This window comes from Leucopleurus acutus, assembly GCF_964270905.1.
Source record: "Leucopleurus acutus genome assembly, chromosome: X".
NCBI lineage: Eukaryota > Metazoa > Chordata > Mammalia > Artiodactyla > Delphinidae > Leucopleurus > Leucopleurus acutus.
In genome coordinates, this window is record NC_139148.1 from 90126784 (window position 1) to 90143179 (window position 16396).

Genomic DNA, 16396 nt, shown 5'->3' on the forward strand with positions numbered 1-16396 from the left:
CAAGAGTGCTTCCTTTAGCATCTCAACACATGGCACTGGATGGGAGGGGGAGAAGAGGAAGCAGGAGGTATTCTTGCTGGGGGAGGCTAAGGTAAGCTCCCCAAAGCAGAAGCCATATCTTACATCCCTTCTGAAACCTCTCTTCCAGCCCCTGCACCCAACATGAGGTGGGCAGGAGGCTGAAAGCAGGAAGAATTCACTTCATCCCTGCTGGGAGACTAATGCCCTTGCCATTGCCACTGTCAGCTCTAAATTGTCAGAAGCCCCACAGTGGCAGCTCTGGCTCCTCCCTTCACATGCCCTCACAACCCCGCGCTGAGTTAGAAGCCTCACCAGGCTGGCTGGGTCAGCCCCCAAGCCTGGAAGGGACCCAAAGAAAGAAGTTTGTTTGGTTTTTTTCTGTGTAGAAATGGATGGGTGATTCAAGTAACCAGGTGCAGGCCCCAGGACAAATCACAGGACACATTAAAATACATCACAACCTATCCAACCACAACACACACACACACACACACACACACACACACACACACAACACACACACACACAATTTAGTGAGCAACTACTGTGTGCAAGTTAATGAGAGCATTCAAAGTGGCTGAGAATAGCCAGGGAGGGGTTGATATACCAATATGTCAACTAAAAGTAAGATGTAGCCTTTTGGAAAATGGAATTTTCTTTAGAGAAATTGCCAGGAAACTAATAGAATCCCCGTTCAAGCAATCTTTTATTTTTTTAACATCTTTATTGGAGTATAATTGCTTTACAATGGTGTATTAGTTTCTGCTTTATAACAAAGTGAATCAGCTATACATATACATATATCTTTTAAAAGCAGCATGACATACTGCAAAGAACAAGTTGTGGGTTCTTGTGTGGGTTTCCCTGCTTACTAGCTGGGTAGTCCTGGGAAAGTTATTTAAATTCTCAGAGTCTTAGTTTCATTATCTGCAAAATGGTGATGATAGTAATTTCTTCCTGTGGGATAAAATTGCGATAATGTATGTGTTATTGCAGTGAAAAGAGAATGCACACCATGAGGAATCATGGGGTGCTTCAGGATTTGGACTTCAGTGATTTTGGTGAGGGTTTAAAGAAGTGGGGATTTACTCTGGATTGGATGCTGTCAGGAATCAGGAGTAATTCTATAATTGAATATCTCAATAAATCTTATCTAAAAAGAGGGAAGATTAAAGCAAAGATAAAGATGTAATTAAAGAAGCAGCAGTCACTCGTATTAGCCAGAATTGGGGGGGGGGTAGAGTTTGGTCATTGCTATGATTTACATAATGTTCATATTTTGTCTCTGTTCAGATCTGATTACACAGTGGCCTTTTCAATCTCATGCTCTCCTGCTGAGCTATTTCGGCCCCCACAGTGGTCTTTCTTGGTTTTGATTCATCATGGTCACAGAGTGGCCTTGTCTGATTTTGATGTTCTGTGAGATTGTTTAGCAGGAGAACAGCAGGGCCCAGCTGATAGTACCAGGCTGGGTCCTAGCTGTGAGGGGCTGTTTGTTTTTTTCTTAGTGCCTCCCTTATAGCCAAGGGCAGATGAAGTTGGGTTGCTGAACATTAATCAGTGATAGCCAGGTTTTCACTTTTGCCAAGATTTTGTTGATCAGGAGGTTGGCTGGAGAATGTAGTCTGTAGCAGGACTAGTGTTAGTCTACTCTGCTTCAGGATGAGTTGTTGAGTCCTCCAATGTGACAATGGTTGTAGAGTAGCATTTCTAACTCTATCCAGGCTATATCAGCCAACTGTAATACTAACAATTATCAGAAACACAATGATGATTAGTCTAGGAAACAAGTGGCTTTTATTCTCCCAGCTGTTTTACTTATCTCGTAGTGTATTGGCATAGCAAGAAGTATTTGCTATAGTGTAAAATTCCCCTTGACTAGTCAAGAGAAAACTCAAGGGTAATGTGATTGTTTATAACAGCCCTGGCTACTGAAATTTGACTAGGTTGTTGGGCTTTCAGAGTCGAGCTTATATTATTTAAGATTTTTTCTAAGGTCAGAGACAAGTTTTGGATCATCTTTGCCAGTTCTATTATTTCTAATATGGGAATCACAGCTCTAATAGTATACATGAAGAGGCAATCAGTTATCCCTTCTGGGAGTTCTCCAAAGTAGTTTGCATATGCCTCATTTTGGAGGTGATTGGGTAATCTGGGGGTAATTTAAAAATTATTTCTAGATAAACATGATCCTCTGGAGGAGTGGTAATTTTAAATCTCTAAAAATTATCCTGAATATACAAGATGAGTTAGTGTGATTTCTGATGTCCACATATGAAATAGTACCCTAATGGGGCACAGACTGTATTGGGAGCAAAAGTGACATTTGTGACAATAGCAGTGAGCCCATTTTGTATCCTTCTAAGTTAATATAGGTTTTTTTTTTGAGTCGGATTGAGCAGTTCTTGCAAAGCAGGCTGAAGCGTCTCTGAAGGTGTGTATAGGATATAGAGAATTTCCTGACAGAAGGAAGCAATTGTAGGTTTTTCCTTCTTCGAGTAAATGCAGGAGGCTGACTGCGTTTCAAGTGTCACAGCCACAGAGAGTGTGACAGGGAAAGCAGTATTTCCTAGGAGGTTATGCCTTTTTTCTCAATGAGAGAGTTTGCACAGTATGGGGAACCATTGAGTTTAGTGGAGAGCTAACACTAAGCTAATTGAAGTTTCGACATGTTTTGCTATTGCTGTTATAGCTCTTAGGCAAGGTGCTATGCCTCAGCTACTGGATCTAATGAAAGACCAAAATAAGCAATATACCTCTGACCATTCCTGTGGAATTAAGCTATTACATACCCCTAGTGCCTATCCAGAAACTTTATGAACAAAAAGGGAAAAAGCGTTTGTCAATCTAGAATCCCGGAAAAATCTTTTGACAGACAGGTATTGTATCAGTCTTTGTGCTTAAATATTAGTATGTTTATTTTAACTTGAAAGTTATTCAACATGGAAAGATATCTACATTTGCATATTTTACATATCTGGAAGATAAACTCTATTTTTAATTTTTCAGGTTATTTATAATACTAAGTTTGGGAGACAAAGTTCTCATAATAGTTTGACAAAAGTTGGAGATAATTAGACAAACCTAATTATTCTTATTATCCTTTCTTTTATAGGATGAATGGGCAAATCTTTTTGTTACTTAATGCTCATTTTAGGAAACCCAATGGTTGTTTAGACGTAAAAGACATTTTAATAGTTTTATCATTCTGCATTTGGGAAAGGCAAAATTAAGAATAGTTGTTAGAAGGGACTAGGTATAAGTCATAAATATCTAAAGCCAAAAATATTTGTAGTTAGCATGGTAAAATTACCCAGTGATAAACAACAACATCTATTAGACAATTAACTTTTTTAAAAAAATAAGGAATCTTTAACAAATGATTTCAGACTGTGTCACAAAGCTCAGAGAGTTAACAATAATTTGGAGACAAAAAGGAACCTCTACTAATTTGGGCACAGAAAAACTTAGTCATTCTACAAAAAGAAGACCCAAATTCTAATTTTACTCCTTTGGTACATTATTCATGCAACAACTTGTAATAAAGAATTTATTAATACATCTTTATATATTTGCACTTATGCATATACAGATATATAAATATGAAAATATGTAATAATCTCAAGCTTTTAACTATTGCTTTAAATATAATTAACTTAGTATGTTAAATAAAACATATCATTTAAAATAACTATGAATGCTTCTTTATTTTTTAAATTTTTATTGAAGTATAGTTGCTTTACAATACTGTGTTAGTTTATACTGTACAGCAAAGTGAATCAGCCATATGTGCACATATATCCTCTCTATTTTGGATTTCCTTCTCATTTAGGTGATCACAGAGCACTGAGTAGAGTTCCCTGTGCTATACAGTAGGTTCTCATTAGTTATCTATTTTATACATAGTATCAATAGTGTATATATGTCAATCCCAATCTCCTAATTCATCCCACCCCACCCCCTTCATCCTTGGTATCCATACGTTTGTTCTCTATGTCTCTGTCTCTATCTCTGCTTTGTAAATAAGATGGTCTATACTAATTTTTCAGGTTCCACATGTATGCTTTAATATACGATATTTGTTTTTCTCTTTCTGACTTACTTCACTCTGTATGACAGTCTCTAGGTCCATCCACATCTCTACAAATGACCCAATTTTGTTCCTTTTTATGGCTGAGTAATATTCCATTGTATATATGTACCACATCTTCTTTATCTATTCCTCTGTCGGTGGACATTTAGGTTGCTTACATGTCGTGGCTATTGTAAATAATGCTGCAATGAACATTGGGGTGCATGTGTCTTTTTTAAAAAATTTAATTAATTAAATAATTTTTGGTGCGTTGGTTCTTCACTGCTGCCCACAGGCTTTCTCTAGTTGCAGCGAGCAGGAGCTACTCTTTGTTGCGGTTCGTGGGCTTCTTATTGCTGTGGCTTCTCTTGTTGCAGAGCACAGGCTCTAGGCGTGTGGTAGTAGTTGCAGCACGCAGGCTCTGTAGGCGTGTTGCGGCATGTGGGATGTAGAGCGCAGCTCAGTAGTTGTGGTGCACAGGCTTAGTTGCTCTGCGGCATGTAGGGTCTTCCTGGACCAGGGCTCGAACCCGTGTCCCCTGCATTGGCAGGTGGATTCTTAACCACTGCGCCACCAGGGAAGGCCCTATGTGTCTTTTTGAATTATGGTTTTCTCTGGGTATATGCCCAGTAGTGAGATTACTGTGTCATATGGTAGTTCTGTTTTTAGTTTTTAAAGGAATTTCCATACTGTTCTCCATAGTGGCTGTATCAATTTACATTCCCACCAACAATGCATGAGGGTTCCCTTTTCTCCACACCCTCTTCAGCATTTATTGTTTGTAGATTTTTTGATGATGGCCATTCTGACCAGTGTGAGGTGATACCTCATTGTAGCTTTGATTTGCATTTCTCTAATAATTAGTGATGTTGAGCATCTTTTCATGTGTTTGCTGGCCATCTGTATGTATTACTGCTTCTTTAAAAAGCAAAATGAAAATAATATCCATTATCTTTTATACATTTCTATTTCTCTGTAATTACTGTACCAAGTATAACTAACCATTTATATTTTCTCATCTTTAATCAAAGTACTGAACTTTTCTTTCCTGAAACGTGAGAGAAAACTAGAGGACAGAAAATAAAAAGTTGTTTAGCTATGTTTGTCTCCATGAACAATTATTTCATATTTTAACAGTTTTAGAAGGCAAAAAAATGTACAAAATATCATCCAAAACTTTTGTATATTTTGTTAGTTGATTGCCATTAAAAAATAAGAATATAGCTATATTTGTATCTTTTTTTTTCTTTTTGGAACTGTCCAGACAGCCAAAGATTATTTACAATGAACTTGGGTCTAAGGTTTTAAAATTAGCTAAGTATCTGGAAATTACAACTTAGCTAACACACTGAATTCTTTCAGTATACAGCATTTTTTAGAATTTCATAAACAAAGTTTTGAAAAGATTTTTTTCATTCTGTTTAGTTGAATACAATTTTATACATATAATTTTAATTTAAACAAGTTATGGAAACAATACTAACTTGTTTAACTTATAAAACCAATGTAGAAAATTTAAGAAGTTTGAATTATGAGACATTTAAACCTGGTTTTGCATAAGCCAAGATAGTGTGCTAAAGATATCAAATCATACCAAAATTCTTCTTTTATCTTGAAACTAAACACTCTTCTTTTTTTAAACATCTTTATTAGAGTATAATTGCTTATCACACAGTGGTGTGTTAGTTTCTGCTTTATAACAAAGTGAATCAGGTATACATATACACATGTCCCCGTATCTCTTCCCTCTTGCATCTCCCTCCCTCCCACCCCCCCATCCCACCCCTCTAGGTGGTCACAAAGCACCAAGCTGAACTCCCTGTGCTATGCAGCTGCTTCCCACTAGCTATCAGTTTTACATTTGGTAGTGTATATATGTCCATGCCACTCTCTCACTTTAAACCCTCTTCCTTTTTTAAAGCCATTAAATTTTTTTTCTTTTTTAAAATTAATTAATTTATTTTTTGGCTGCATTGGATCTTCATTGCTGCACGCGGGCTTTAGTTGCAGCAAGCGGGGGATTTGTTGCAGTGTGCAGGCTTCTAATTTTGGTGGCTTCTCTTGTTGTGGAGCACAGGGTTTAGGCGCCCAGACTTCAGTAGTTGCAGTGCGTGGGCTCAGTAGTTGTGGTGCATGGGCTTAGTTGCTCCGCGGCATATGGGATCTTCCCGGATCAGAGATCGAACCTGTGTCCCCTGCATTGGTAGGCACATTCTTAACCACTGTGCCACCAGGGAAGTCCCTAAAGCCTCTTCTTATTTTCTTATAGCTATAGCAACAAGGCTATTATGCTTTTCAGTGCACACAGACAGTAAGACAGTTTAATAAATTAAAATTTTCTTTTAGACAAATTTGAGTTTATTTGGACTAAATATTCCTAGAGTGTATGCAAGACAACTAAATTGTTTTGTGATAAAATTAATATTTAAAGTTTCACAAGACAGGAAAAAGACAGTGGAACAGAAAAAATATGAGAGGGTCAGCTGCAGTCAAATGTATAATTATCAACTGTAAAGGGCTAGTTATGTTTCCTCTGCAAGGAAAAGAAAGAAAGTTCACACGTAGAAATACAGATTTTGAGGTATACACACAAAAAAGAGAGTACATATAGCTGGTTTTGACATAACGTGGGCCCTTGATAAGTTTATCAAGCTGTATAATTAAAAAGCCAGCACTTTTTAATCTTCCAAATATGGAAACCAAGGAGGTGATATTTCCTACGTTAAACAAACTGACCTCTCTTTTAGACAAAGAAGACAATCTCCTCCAGAGGGTTTCTTTTACTTTTTGCTCTAAAGTACCTCTCCTGTTTATGTCCAAAGCTCCCCCAAAGGGACTACTGCAATTTTAAATTGTCCCTGGTGAAATTGGGCCAGTTAGGGGGCTAAGTGCACAAATTAGCATTATGGGGGGAAAACATGAAGGAAGAGGTGTTTAGCCTGGAAGCGGTGCATTTTTAGACTGAGAAAACCCCATGAGAACTCAACCATCTGTAAAGATGGCGGTGGTGAACTTTGTGCGTCCAGAATTTGGCCAAAGGCCAATCGCCACCAATGAGGGGCCAGATGAAAGCCCCTGATTCTGGGTAGATGAAACTAAAGGAAGCAGGTCTCAGGGACACAAAGACAAGATTGAGAAATCTCTATAAGGCTTTGAAATGATAAACTGAGATAAAATTTGTCAGAAGGACAATGGTCTGAGGAGACCTGAACTCCTCAGTCCCTGGGGCCAGCTCAAGGACAAATTTATTGAATCTATGCTGTCCTCTCCTTATAGATTGTTCCTCTTATAAACAAACAGCATTAAAGACACTTAGACAAGCAGAGAGACTATAGGAGCATGTGTTAGAAGGCTAGAAAACAATTTTACCAGGGAACAATACAAATCCGAACAGATAACCAAAAATACCCCAAGGGATCTCATTCTTAGAAAAGCAAAATAAACCCAAAGCTGAAGGACTTCAATGAACTATCAGACTGCAATTCAGCACGAACTTATCTCCCAGATATGGGCAGGCTGGCACCTCAAACAGGTAGACAGAAGGGGTCTCAGATGCGGGCACTATTACTAAGTGGAACATCTGGGTCCAAGGCAGTGAGGGCTGCAGCTGAGTGTTGGTGAACCCCTGTTTCTGTCAATGTCATCCAGCCAAAGACCACCAGGAGCACACCTGGGGTTGAACAAGTTGGACTTATTGCTCTTTGCCTCTAGGGAAAACGTACACTTTGGGAGACAGTGGGGTGTTGGGGTGTCTCCCTTTGCTGCAACGGGCAATAAACCCAACTTGAACAAAGCCAGGTGTATTCCTGGTGGCCTTTTGCTGGAGGGCATTGACAACACATGAAGCCAGAGGGCTCCACCTTTGCCTTCCACCATTTACTAGCTGTGTGACCTTGGGCAAGTTATGTGAGTTCTCTGATACTCAGGTTGCTTGTCTGTAAATTGGACATTGTAACAGTATCCACTTCTTTGGGCTGCTGCAAGACCTGGTAGTAAAATTTGTTTGAAAAAAAACAAAAATGTGGGGAATTCCCTGACCGTCCAGTGTTTGGGACTCCACGCTTTCACTGCTGGGGCCCGGGGTTCGATCCCTGGTTGGGGAGCTGGGGTCCCACAGGCCGCATGGCTGCAGCCAGAAAACCACCAAAAAAAAAACCCGACAAAGATGTGATAGCTAGGTCATGTCTGAAGCGATTCCTAGGCTAAACAACTCAGGGATCCAGCGGCCTAGTGAATCTGAGTGCCTGTGATTTTGCTGTAGACAGAGAGCGCTGCTTTGCTGACTCTGGAGCTGGTCTGAGGGAAAGGCTTATAGGCTGCAGTGGGCATTTCCCCTCAGTCAGAGAACCCTCCACCTGAGAGTAATTTCTCCAACCCCCATCCCTGACATATTGTCTAATTGTCTGTAGTACACAATTTAGCAACACCCTTGGGTAATGGGAAGAACACCAGACTTGGACTTAGAAGAACTGCGTTTGAATCCTAGCTCTTCCAGTGCCAGCTGTGGGCTTCAGATGCCTCAGTTTGCTCATGTGTAAAATGGGTATAACAACCCTACCTCGTATGCTATGGGATTAACAGGGATTACGTTTGTGCAAGAGGGGTAGGGTGATAAATTAGTTGACATAAAGGTTTTTCCTAAGAAGGGTACAGTCCTTTTTAAGGAAAATACTCAGATACGCCAGTTTCAGGGAAGGAGGTGCTCTGATGGAAAGGACTGGAAGATAACACATATGTAGCTAAATTGCTTTTCATAAGAAATAAACATGAACTTGGGGTGGGAGAGAAGAAAAAAGAGGAAATGAGAGAAGGGAGAAAGGAGCAATAGTGGATGCATGGCAGGAGGATGGAGTTTGCAGAGAAATTCCAAGTAGCAATGTAGCCAAGGACTTTTAAATACAGGAATGTCTAGTCATCAACTTTTTTTTTTTTTTTTTGTGGTACGCGGGCCTCTCACTGTTGTGGCCTCTCCCGTTGCGGAGCACAGGCTCCGGACGCGCAGGCTGAGCAGCCATGGCTCACGGGGCCTAGCCGCTCCGTGGCATGTGGGATCTTCCCAGACCGGGGCGCGAACCCGCGTCCCCTGCGTCGGCAGGCGGACTTTCAACCACTGCGCCACCAGGGAAGCCCGTCATCAACTTTTAATTGTTTGTGTTGCTATAGCATATGTCCCTCCATCCACCCAAACATCGCTAAATTCTGTTACTTGCACAAATCCTTTATGTGAGTGGTTTTTACAGAAATCCAGGAAGAAAAGCAGCATTCCCAATCTGGTGTGACAAAAAATAGAAAGCAGGGAGTGGCCATGGAAGATGGACTGGATGTGAATCAGAAGTTCATTAGGAGCCCAAATTCAGAACCAAATTTGGTCATAGGATTCTGAGCTCCCTTAGAATTCTCAGAAATCTTGGGGAAGACACTGGGCCTCCCTGGCAAGGCGTGGCATAGGGGCTAGAGCCAATTTTATCTGACTTTGAAAGGACAGGCTAAACCCTCTGTTTACATGCGCACATAGGGCAGGCCAAGAATAGGTAGATGCTCAATGTTAGTTGTGTCTGAGTCTCCATTTGGTTAATATCTCTAATATGTTTTCCAGATGAGCCTGTAAGTCCCCTCAGGCAAGGGCTGTGTCCTGAAATCCTCCCATTACTCTGTATTCTTCTCAAAACCTGGCAAAGTGCTGGATACAGGATAAGAAGAGAAGAGAGAATATCAACAGGAGAAAGGTCAGGCCCTAATTATTAACAAGAACCGCTATTATTACTGTTGTGCTATGTCCTAAGCTGAGGTGTGATGCAAACCCAGTCTGGCTTGCTACAAAGCCTGAACCCCTAACCACTGCATTGTACGGCCCGCCTCAGGGCCCATCACATCTTGCCTTGCCCCAAACGATCTTCCCTAGAGTCAGGCGTGGTTCGGGGAGCTGGTAAGGCTCACAAGATGAAGGAATGGGGGGCCAAAATGCAGAGTAGAAGGTGTGTCCATAGGGAACTGTGATTTCTTTTTTGAGGTTTCCCTAGCAACCCCCCCAGCTCCCTCCCCAGAAACCAGCTTGGCTTGCCATGGAAGATTGCCCTGGCTTGTAGGGTTGCCAGAATTAGCAAATAAAAATACAGGGCACTGACTTTCAGATAAACAATAAACACGTTTTTTAGTATAAGTATATCCCAGACAGTAATTGGGAACATACTTATCCTAAACAATTTTTTTGTGGTTTATCTGAAATTCAAATTTAATTGGGTGTCGAGTATTTTATCTGGCAAGCTTACTTGCCTGGACATCATACTTCAGAGAGTAAAGGAATGGGGGGCTTTTAGAATTTCTTCTTCAGTGGCTTCAGCATGGGGAAACTGACGCAGGCTGTTTTGCACAGCCCTTGAGGGAACTTCTTCAAGGACTGTGCTTATGGCCCTGCGTGGGTGCGAGTGCTGGTGTAGGCTGACCAACTTGTCCCAGTTTGCCTGGCGTTTACCTAGGTTTAAGCATGGAAATTCCCACATCTCAGGAAACTTCTTGGTTCTTGGCAAACCAAGACAGTTGGTCATCCTAGTGAGGACCATACCTAGAGGAGCACGCGGCTGAACTGCTGGGTGAGTCTCAAAGGGTCTCAGTACTCCTCAGCATAGTTCCTCAGGTCCATTTAAAAGATGAAGAGGTTCCGCGGAAGTCTAGGAATCCTGGATCTGAAAGGCGTTGGTTCTAGAGATCATTCAAGTTCAGCTTCTGTTTGTTAAATGCTTATTAAACATTTTCAGAGATACTCTGTCACCTCCCCTAGTTATTATTATTATTATACCGTAGCATAGGCACTGTGCTTACTATGTTCATTATCTTGTGTAATCTTCTCAATAACTCCACGAGGTCACTATTATTATTGTTCAGTTTTTGGAATGAAAACATGGAGACCCAGAGAGGTTGAATTACCCCAAGTCACAGAGCTGGTATTTGGTAGAGCTGATATTCAAGCCCAGGTGTGTCTGACTTCAGAGTCTATGTTATTAGTCACTCTGCTCCGCTGCTCACACAGAGCTCTGATCTTCTGGAAGGCCCACTTGATACCTTGCTAAAAATCCTTCATGCTGCAATCCTATCAACTTCCTTCTTGATTTATCAACAGAGAGAGGATGGTTACTCCCAGGAAACCCAGGACTAGCCACTCTCTCTAAACTCAGCTTTAACTGGGACAGCCAGCCCCACCCCAGCATTCCCCAGCCACCTCCATGTCCCGTTTTTGAGGAAATCTGAGGACAGTAGGGGAGCTCTTGCCCCAGAACGAAGAACCCTACTGGCTTTTTAGGCTTGTAGCTTAGGCTCAGTGGCTCTCTCTAAGGCCAGCTCCTTGGAGGGTGTCTCATGGGCTGAGAATCGAATAGAGCTTCTGTGGCTGGGCAGCAACAGTATGGCCAGGGTAGAGAGAACATACCAGTGAGGATTTGCTTTCCTTCCTGAAGGTTTCTGCTGCGGGGAGGGAGCAGAGGCTAAGGGAAGCTGCTGACACTCTATCCTTTGAAATCCTTCCAAGAACTGCTGGATTCAGCTTGTGGAAATAATTGCAGTGCTTTAGAAAATTTGAAGGATTTTCAAGGATAACCCAAGAAGCATGTAAAACCCTCTTTGGAGGGTCCTCCAGGGGAATTGCCTCTTAGACTTTATGGTTTTGGACTAATTGTGCTTTAAAAAAGAACCCAGTTCCCTCCAAGGGCCAGGGTGTCTACAGCCTAGGAAGGGGCAGTCCAGGATGGAGGAGTGCATTAACCCCTCCCTGCGCCCCTTGTGCCCCCTTGGCTGTCACAGACAATTCCAGAGCAATCGAGTTCCTAGGCGGGGAATGGTTGGAGGGTGGGAGCTCCCCCAAGGCTCAGTGCCTGCCGCATCCTATTCAGTGGCAGGAGGAGCCCATGCTGGTGGGGAGAGCAACCACCCAGTATTCCTCCTGGTCTCAGCCCAGGGTGTGGGAAGAGGGGAGGGGGAAAGCAATCCTCAGCCCTGTGGGGCATTTGCGCTAAGCTCTGGCCCCATGATTTGTGCTTACGTGGAGTATGCAGCTCTCAGCAGGGAGAACTGAGACTCCCCTTCTTCTCCATCCTGGATGCTAACACAGTTTCCCAAGGAAGGCACCACAGCCTCGAGGGTAGACAATCCACTCCATAGGAGCGTGGCTTTGCGTGAGGTATTGGCCACAGCCCAGAGCGACTCCTTTGAATCAGGCGAGCAGCCAGGGATGAAGGGCTTGGCCTGGCTTCTCTGAATGGACAGCAAACTTTGATGATGATGACGACGATGATGATGATGATGATGATGGAGGGGGCAGAATCATATCTCTGAAAAGGCAGTCCTGGGCAGCAGCTTTGAAAGGGAGGCTTGAGCAGCTGCCTGAGCGTGTCCCTTCAGTGGCAGACGTAGCCCTCACTGTTCGTGGGATCAGCAGAGGGGCGAGGAGGGGCCTTGTTCCCCTGGAAGGTGGAGGAACCGGCCTCTTGTGCTGAGGACCTTTCTTGTATTCAAGGGCTCATGTCTTCACCTCCCGCGGGGAGCAGGACAAGAGCAACCCCTCTTCCCCATCCAGCTGTACCTCAGGAGGGGTTCCTGGGAGTACTCTCCTGCGGCTGGAGGTCAGTGTTTTGGAAACGCAGGCAAAGAAGGGTGTGGGCGGCATGGGGGCTGGCCTATCTGCCACGGTGAGGACTTCTCTCTTGTGATCCACCAGCATCAGTGGAGCAGACTCAAGGGACCCACAGGCTGCTGTCCCTCAATCTACCTGAAGCATTTTTCGAATGAGATTTTCAATAGAAAAACCAAGGCATTGCATATAATTACAATTGTCCCTTGGTATCTGCAGAGGATTTGTTCCAGGACTGGTGAAGATACCAAAATTTGCTGATGCTCAAGTTCCACAGTCAACCCTCAGCCCTCGGTATCCACAGGTTCTGCATCCAAGTATTCAACCATTCGCAGTTGGTTAAATCCAAGGATGCGAACCCCAGGATACCAAAGGCTGATTGTACAAATTCCCACTACACTAAAGTGCGTAGAGTGAAAAGTCTCCCTCTTGCTCCAAGCCCCCTATCCCCTTCCCCAGAAGCAGGCCACTCTTATCAGGCTATGTGCATCCTCCCAGAAAGATCAGAGATCTCTCTTGAAAGTGTTTCCTTTTTTTCTGAGTTTGTTTCAACCTTAACTTTATATTTTTTAAAAATCTTTATTGGAGTATAATTGCTTTACAATGGTGTGTTAATTTCTGCTTTACAACAAAGTGAATCAGTTATACATATACATATGTTCCCATATCTCTTCTCTCTTGCATCTCCCTCCCTCCCACCCTCCCTATCCCACCCCTCTAGGTGGTCACAAAGCACTGAGCTGATCTCCCTGTGCTATGCAGCTGCTTCCCACTAGCTATCTACCTTACGTCTGATAGTGTATATATGTCCATGTCTCTCTCTCGCTTTGTCACAGCTCACCCTTCCCCCTCCCCATATCCTCAAGTCCATTCTGCAGTAGGTCTGTGTCTTTATTCCTGTCTTACCACTAGGTTCTTCATGACATTTCTTTTTCTTAAATTCCATATATATGTGTTAGCATACGGTATTTGTCTTTCTCTTTCTGACTTTCTTCACTCTGTATGACAGACTCTAGGTCTATCCACCTCATTACAAATAGCTCAATTTCGTTTCTTTTAATGGCTGAGTAATATTCCATTGTATATATGTGCCACATCTTCTTTATCCATTCATCCGATGATGGACACTTAGGTTGTTTCCATCTCCGGGCTATTGTAAATAGAGCTGCAATGAACATTTTGGTACATGACTCTTTTTGAATTATGGTTTTCTCAGGGTATATGCCCAGTAGTGGGATTGCTGGGTCATATGGTAGTTCTATTTGTAGTTTTTTAAGGAACCTCTATACTGTTCTCCACAGTGGCTGTACGAATTCACATTCCCACCAGCAGTGCAAGAGTTCAACCTTAACTTTAATGACTCCTCTTTTGTGACCTCAAGTTTAACCATACACAAAGTAGAGAGAATGGTATAATGAACCTCCATGTCCCCATCACCCAGCTTCAATAATTTTCAACATTTAACCAATGCTATTTCATCTAATCTTGCTATTGTAATTTTCTGGGGGAGGAAAAAAAATCTCAGGCATCATGACATTTCACCTCTAAATATTTCTCTATGCAACTCTAACTGATATAAGATCCTTTTAAAAAACATAATTACCATGCTATTATTACACCTAACAAATATAAGAAAGTCCTTAGTATTATCTAATCTCCAGTGACTGATTTTGAGTCCCACTATCTACAAATTGCATGTAACTTGCCCTGCCTGGAGCTGAACGTGGACACCCTGCTTAGCCTGAGAAGTACAAAGGGTTGGAGACTTGGGCCACAGCAGCCTGAAACCTGTCCATGCTCCCCCGGCTCTTCTTGTTCAGGCCAGAGGCTCTCTGTGTAAACATTCTTTTGAAGCAGAACAATCTTCCAAGCAATTTCTAAGCAATGAGAGTCTGGAGAGGTGCATTCTCTAGAGGTGGCTCTGTCCCTTGCCTGCTGGGTGGCATTGGGAGAGCTGCCTCTGTACCCCATCAGCAAACTAGAACAAATAACATTGGTCCTCAGAAGCTAGGTGAGTATTTGACAGCCAAGGATAGTAGTATTATTTCTGCTGTGCTCAGAGATTGTATCAAACATACGGCCCCTCCGCAGGGACCACTGTGCCAAGACTGGCTGAGTTTTCATTTTGGTGAAGGTGGATTATGTGGACAACTTATTTCTCCACGTTGCTAGTATCTATTTGGTGCTCCCCAGACACTCCTTTCCTGAGCTTATTCATCTGATTATTCTGGCTTCCAGACTACCCTTCACTCTATCCCTAAGCCATGGGCATCTCATCATCACAAATACACATCCAACTCACCCCCTGCCCCCATTCATCCTTGCACTGCTCTCTGAATCTTCAGGAGAGGAGAAAGAGCACCCTCTACTTCCTCCCACCACATGCCAGCTCAAAGTATGTGACATCTCTGGCCCTCAGCCCTCAGTTCTCTTGGCCAGAAAGGCAAGGCCACCAATCGGCATGAAATTGGGTGTGGAAAGTTCTAGCTCAAGTGCCTAGGAAATAATATATTGTCTGCCAGCCAGCCCTCTGTGCCAGGGCTAGAAAAGCTGTAAGAATAAGCCACTTGCCTTCTTAAATTTGATCTGGGAGGACATTATCTTGGGGAGGAGAAGCAAAGCCTCAGCTCCGCAGCCCCAGTGTTAGCAGGTGACCTCAGGTACTGTGCCTTCTATGTTTCCCTTTATAATCTTTTTTAAGAACATGGAGAAGTGGCCTGCCAGATGGGGCACTTGAGCCCTTATTTACTTTCCTGGGAGAAATTCACTGGAATTCCCTGAATTTCAGAGTTCACTCTATATAATGGAGCAAAGAGAACCCACTTGCCCAGTGGCCTTCAAGAATCTGGTAATGTGGGATCACACAGCAGAGAGGGGAGGTAATATCCAAACGTTTTGGAGTTATTTGCAAGAAATCTGCACAACCAAAGCAAGCTATGATCAATGGGGCCCAGATCCTCTGAGGTACCATCAGAATTACATTAAGCAAACTGTTTACTAGTTTCATACAATCCTGTATTGTTTCCACAGGCACCCAGTGCAGGCAGCAGGCTGCCACCAAGAAGACTGGCAGTGCCCTCTTGAGGAATCCCTGGGTACTGCCGGGGACCCAGCTGGACTCTGGAGAATATTTGCCAAGGGCAGCCAGCAGAACCATTGGAAGCAGAATCACAGAAATAGGTGGGTTTGGATAGATTTTTTAAAAAGCCCCCTTGGGGACCTAGAAAAAACCCTACGAGGCCTGTGGGAAAGGCTCAGGAAAAGGGTGGTGAGTGGGTGCTGAGGCAGAGTGTCAGGCCCTACAGAGCCACTGTAACACAGTAGATCCTGGGGAGCTGGGAATCCTAAGGCACCAGGGACAGTGAACATGACACAGTCACCTGGCTGAGCCCCTTTGCCATCCCAGACATAAGAACAAGGTGCAGACTGGAAGACGTGCTCCATCAAGGACTGTGGCGAGAGAAAAAGAAAGAGAGACAGAGAGAAGCAGAGACAGAGATGGAGAAACAGAGACACAGAGATTGAGACTTGGGGAGAAGACAAAATGAATAGTATGGCAAGAGAGTTGGAGGAAAGGAGAAGAGAAATGTTGAGGAATATGGTTGAAAAATTGGTATCTGTGAATTTACTGGGAACACATATTTTCCTCCAAGTAGCTTCGCAGTCCCCAGAGCTGCTGCTGG

At 43.0% G+C, this 16396-nt stretch overlaps 1 protein-coding gene across 1 annotated transcript in view; it reads left to right on the plus strand.

Moving 5' to 3' along the window:
- Nucleotides 1-1036: 1036 nt before the first annotated feature.
- PLP1 (proteolipid protein 1) overlaps nucleotides 1037-16396 on the plus strand; it is a gene marked incomplete at both ends in the record, with an annotated part of 30830 nt that continues 15470 nt past the window's right edge. The window contains 2 exons of the mRNA XM_082864395.1: nucleotides 1037-1082; nucleotides 15744-15893. Coding sequence (XP_082720521.1) covers nucleotides 1037-1082; nucleotides 15744-15893 — 196 coding nt within the window. The remainder of the gene's footprint in view (nucleotides 1083-15743; nucleotides 15894-16396) is intronic.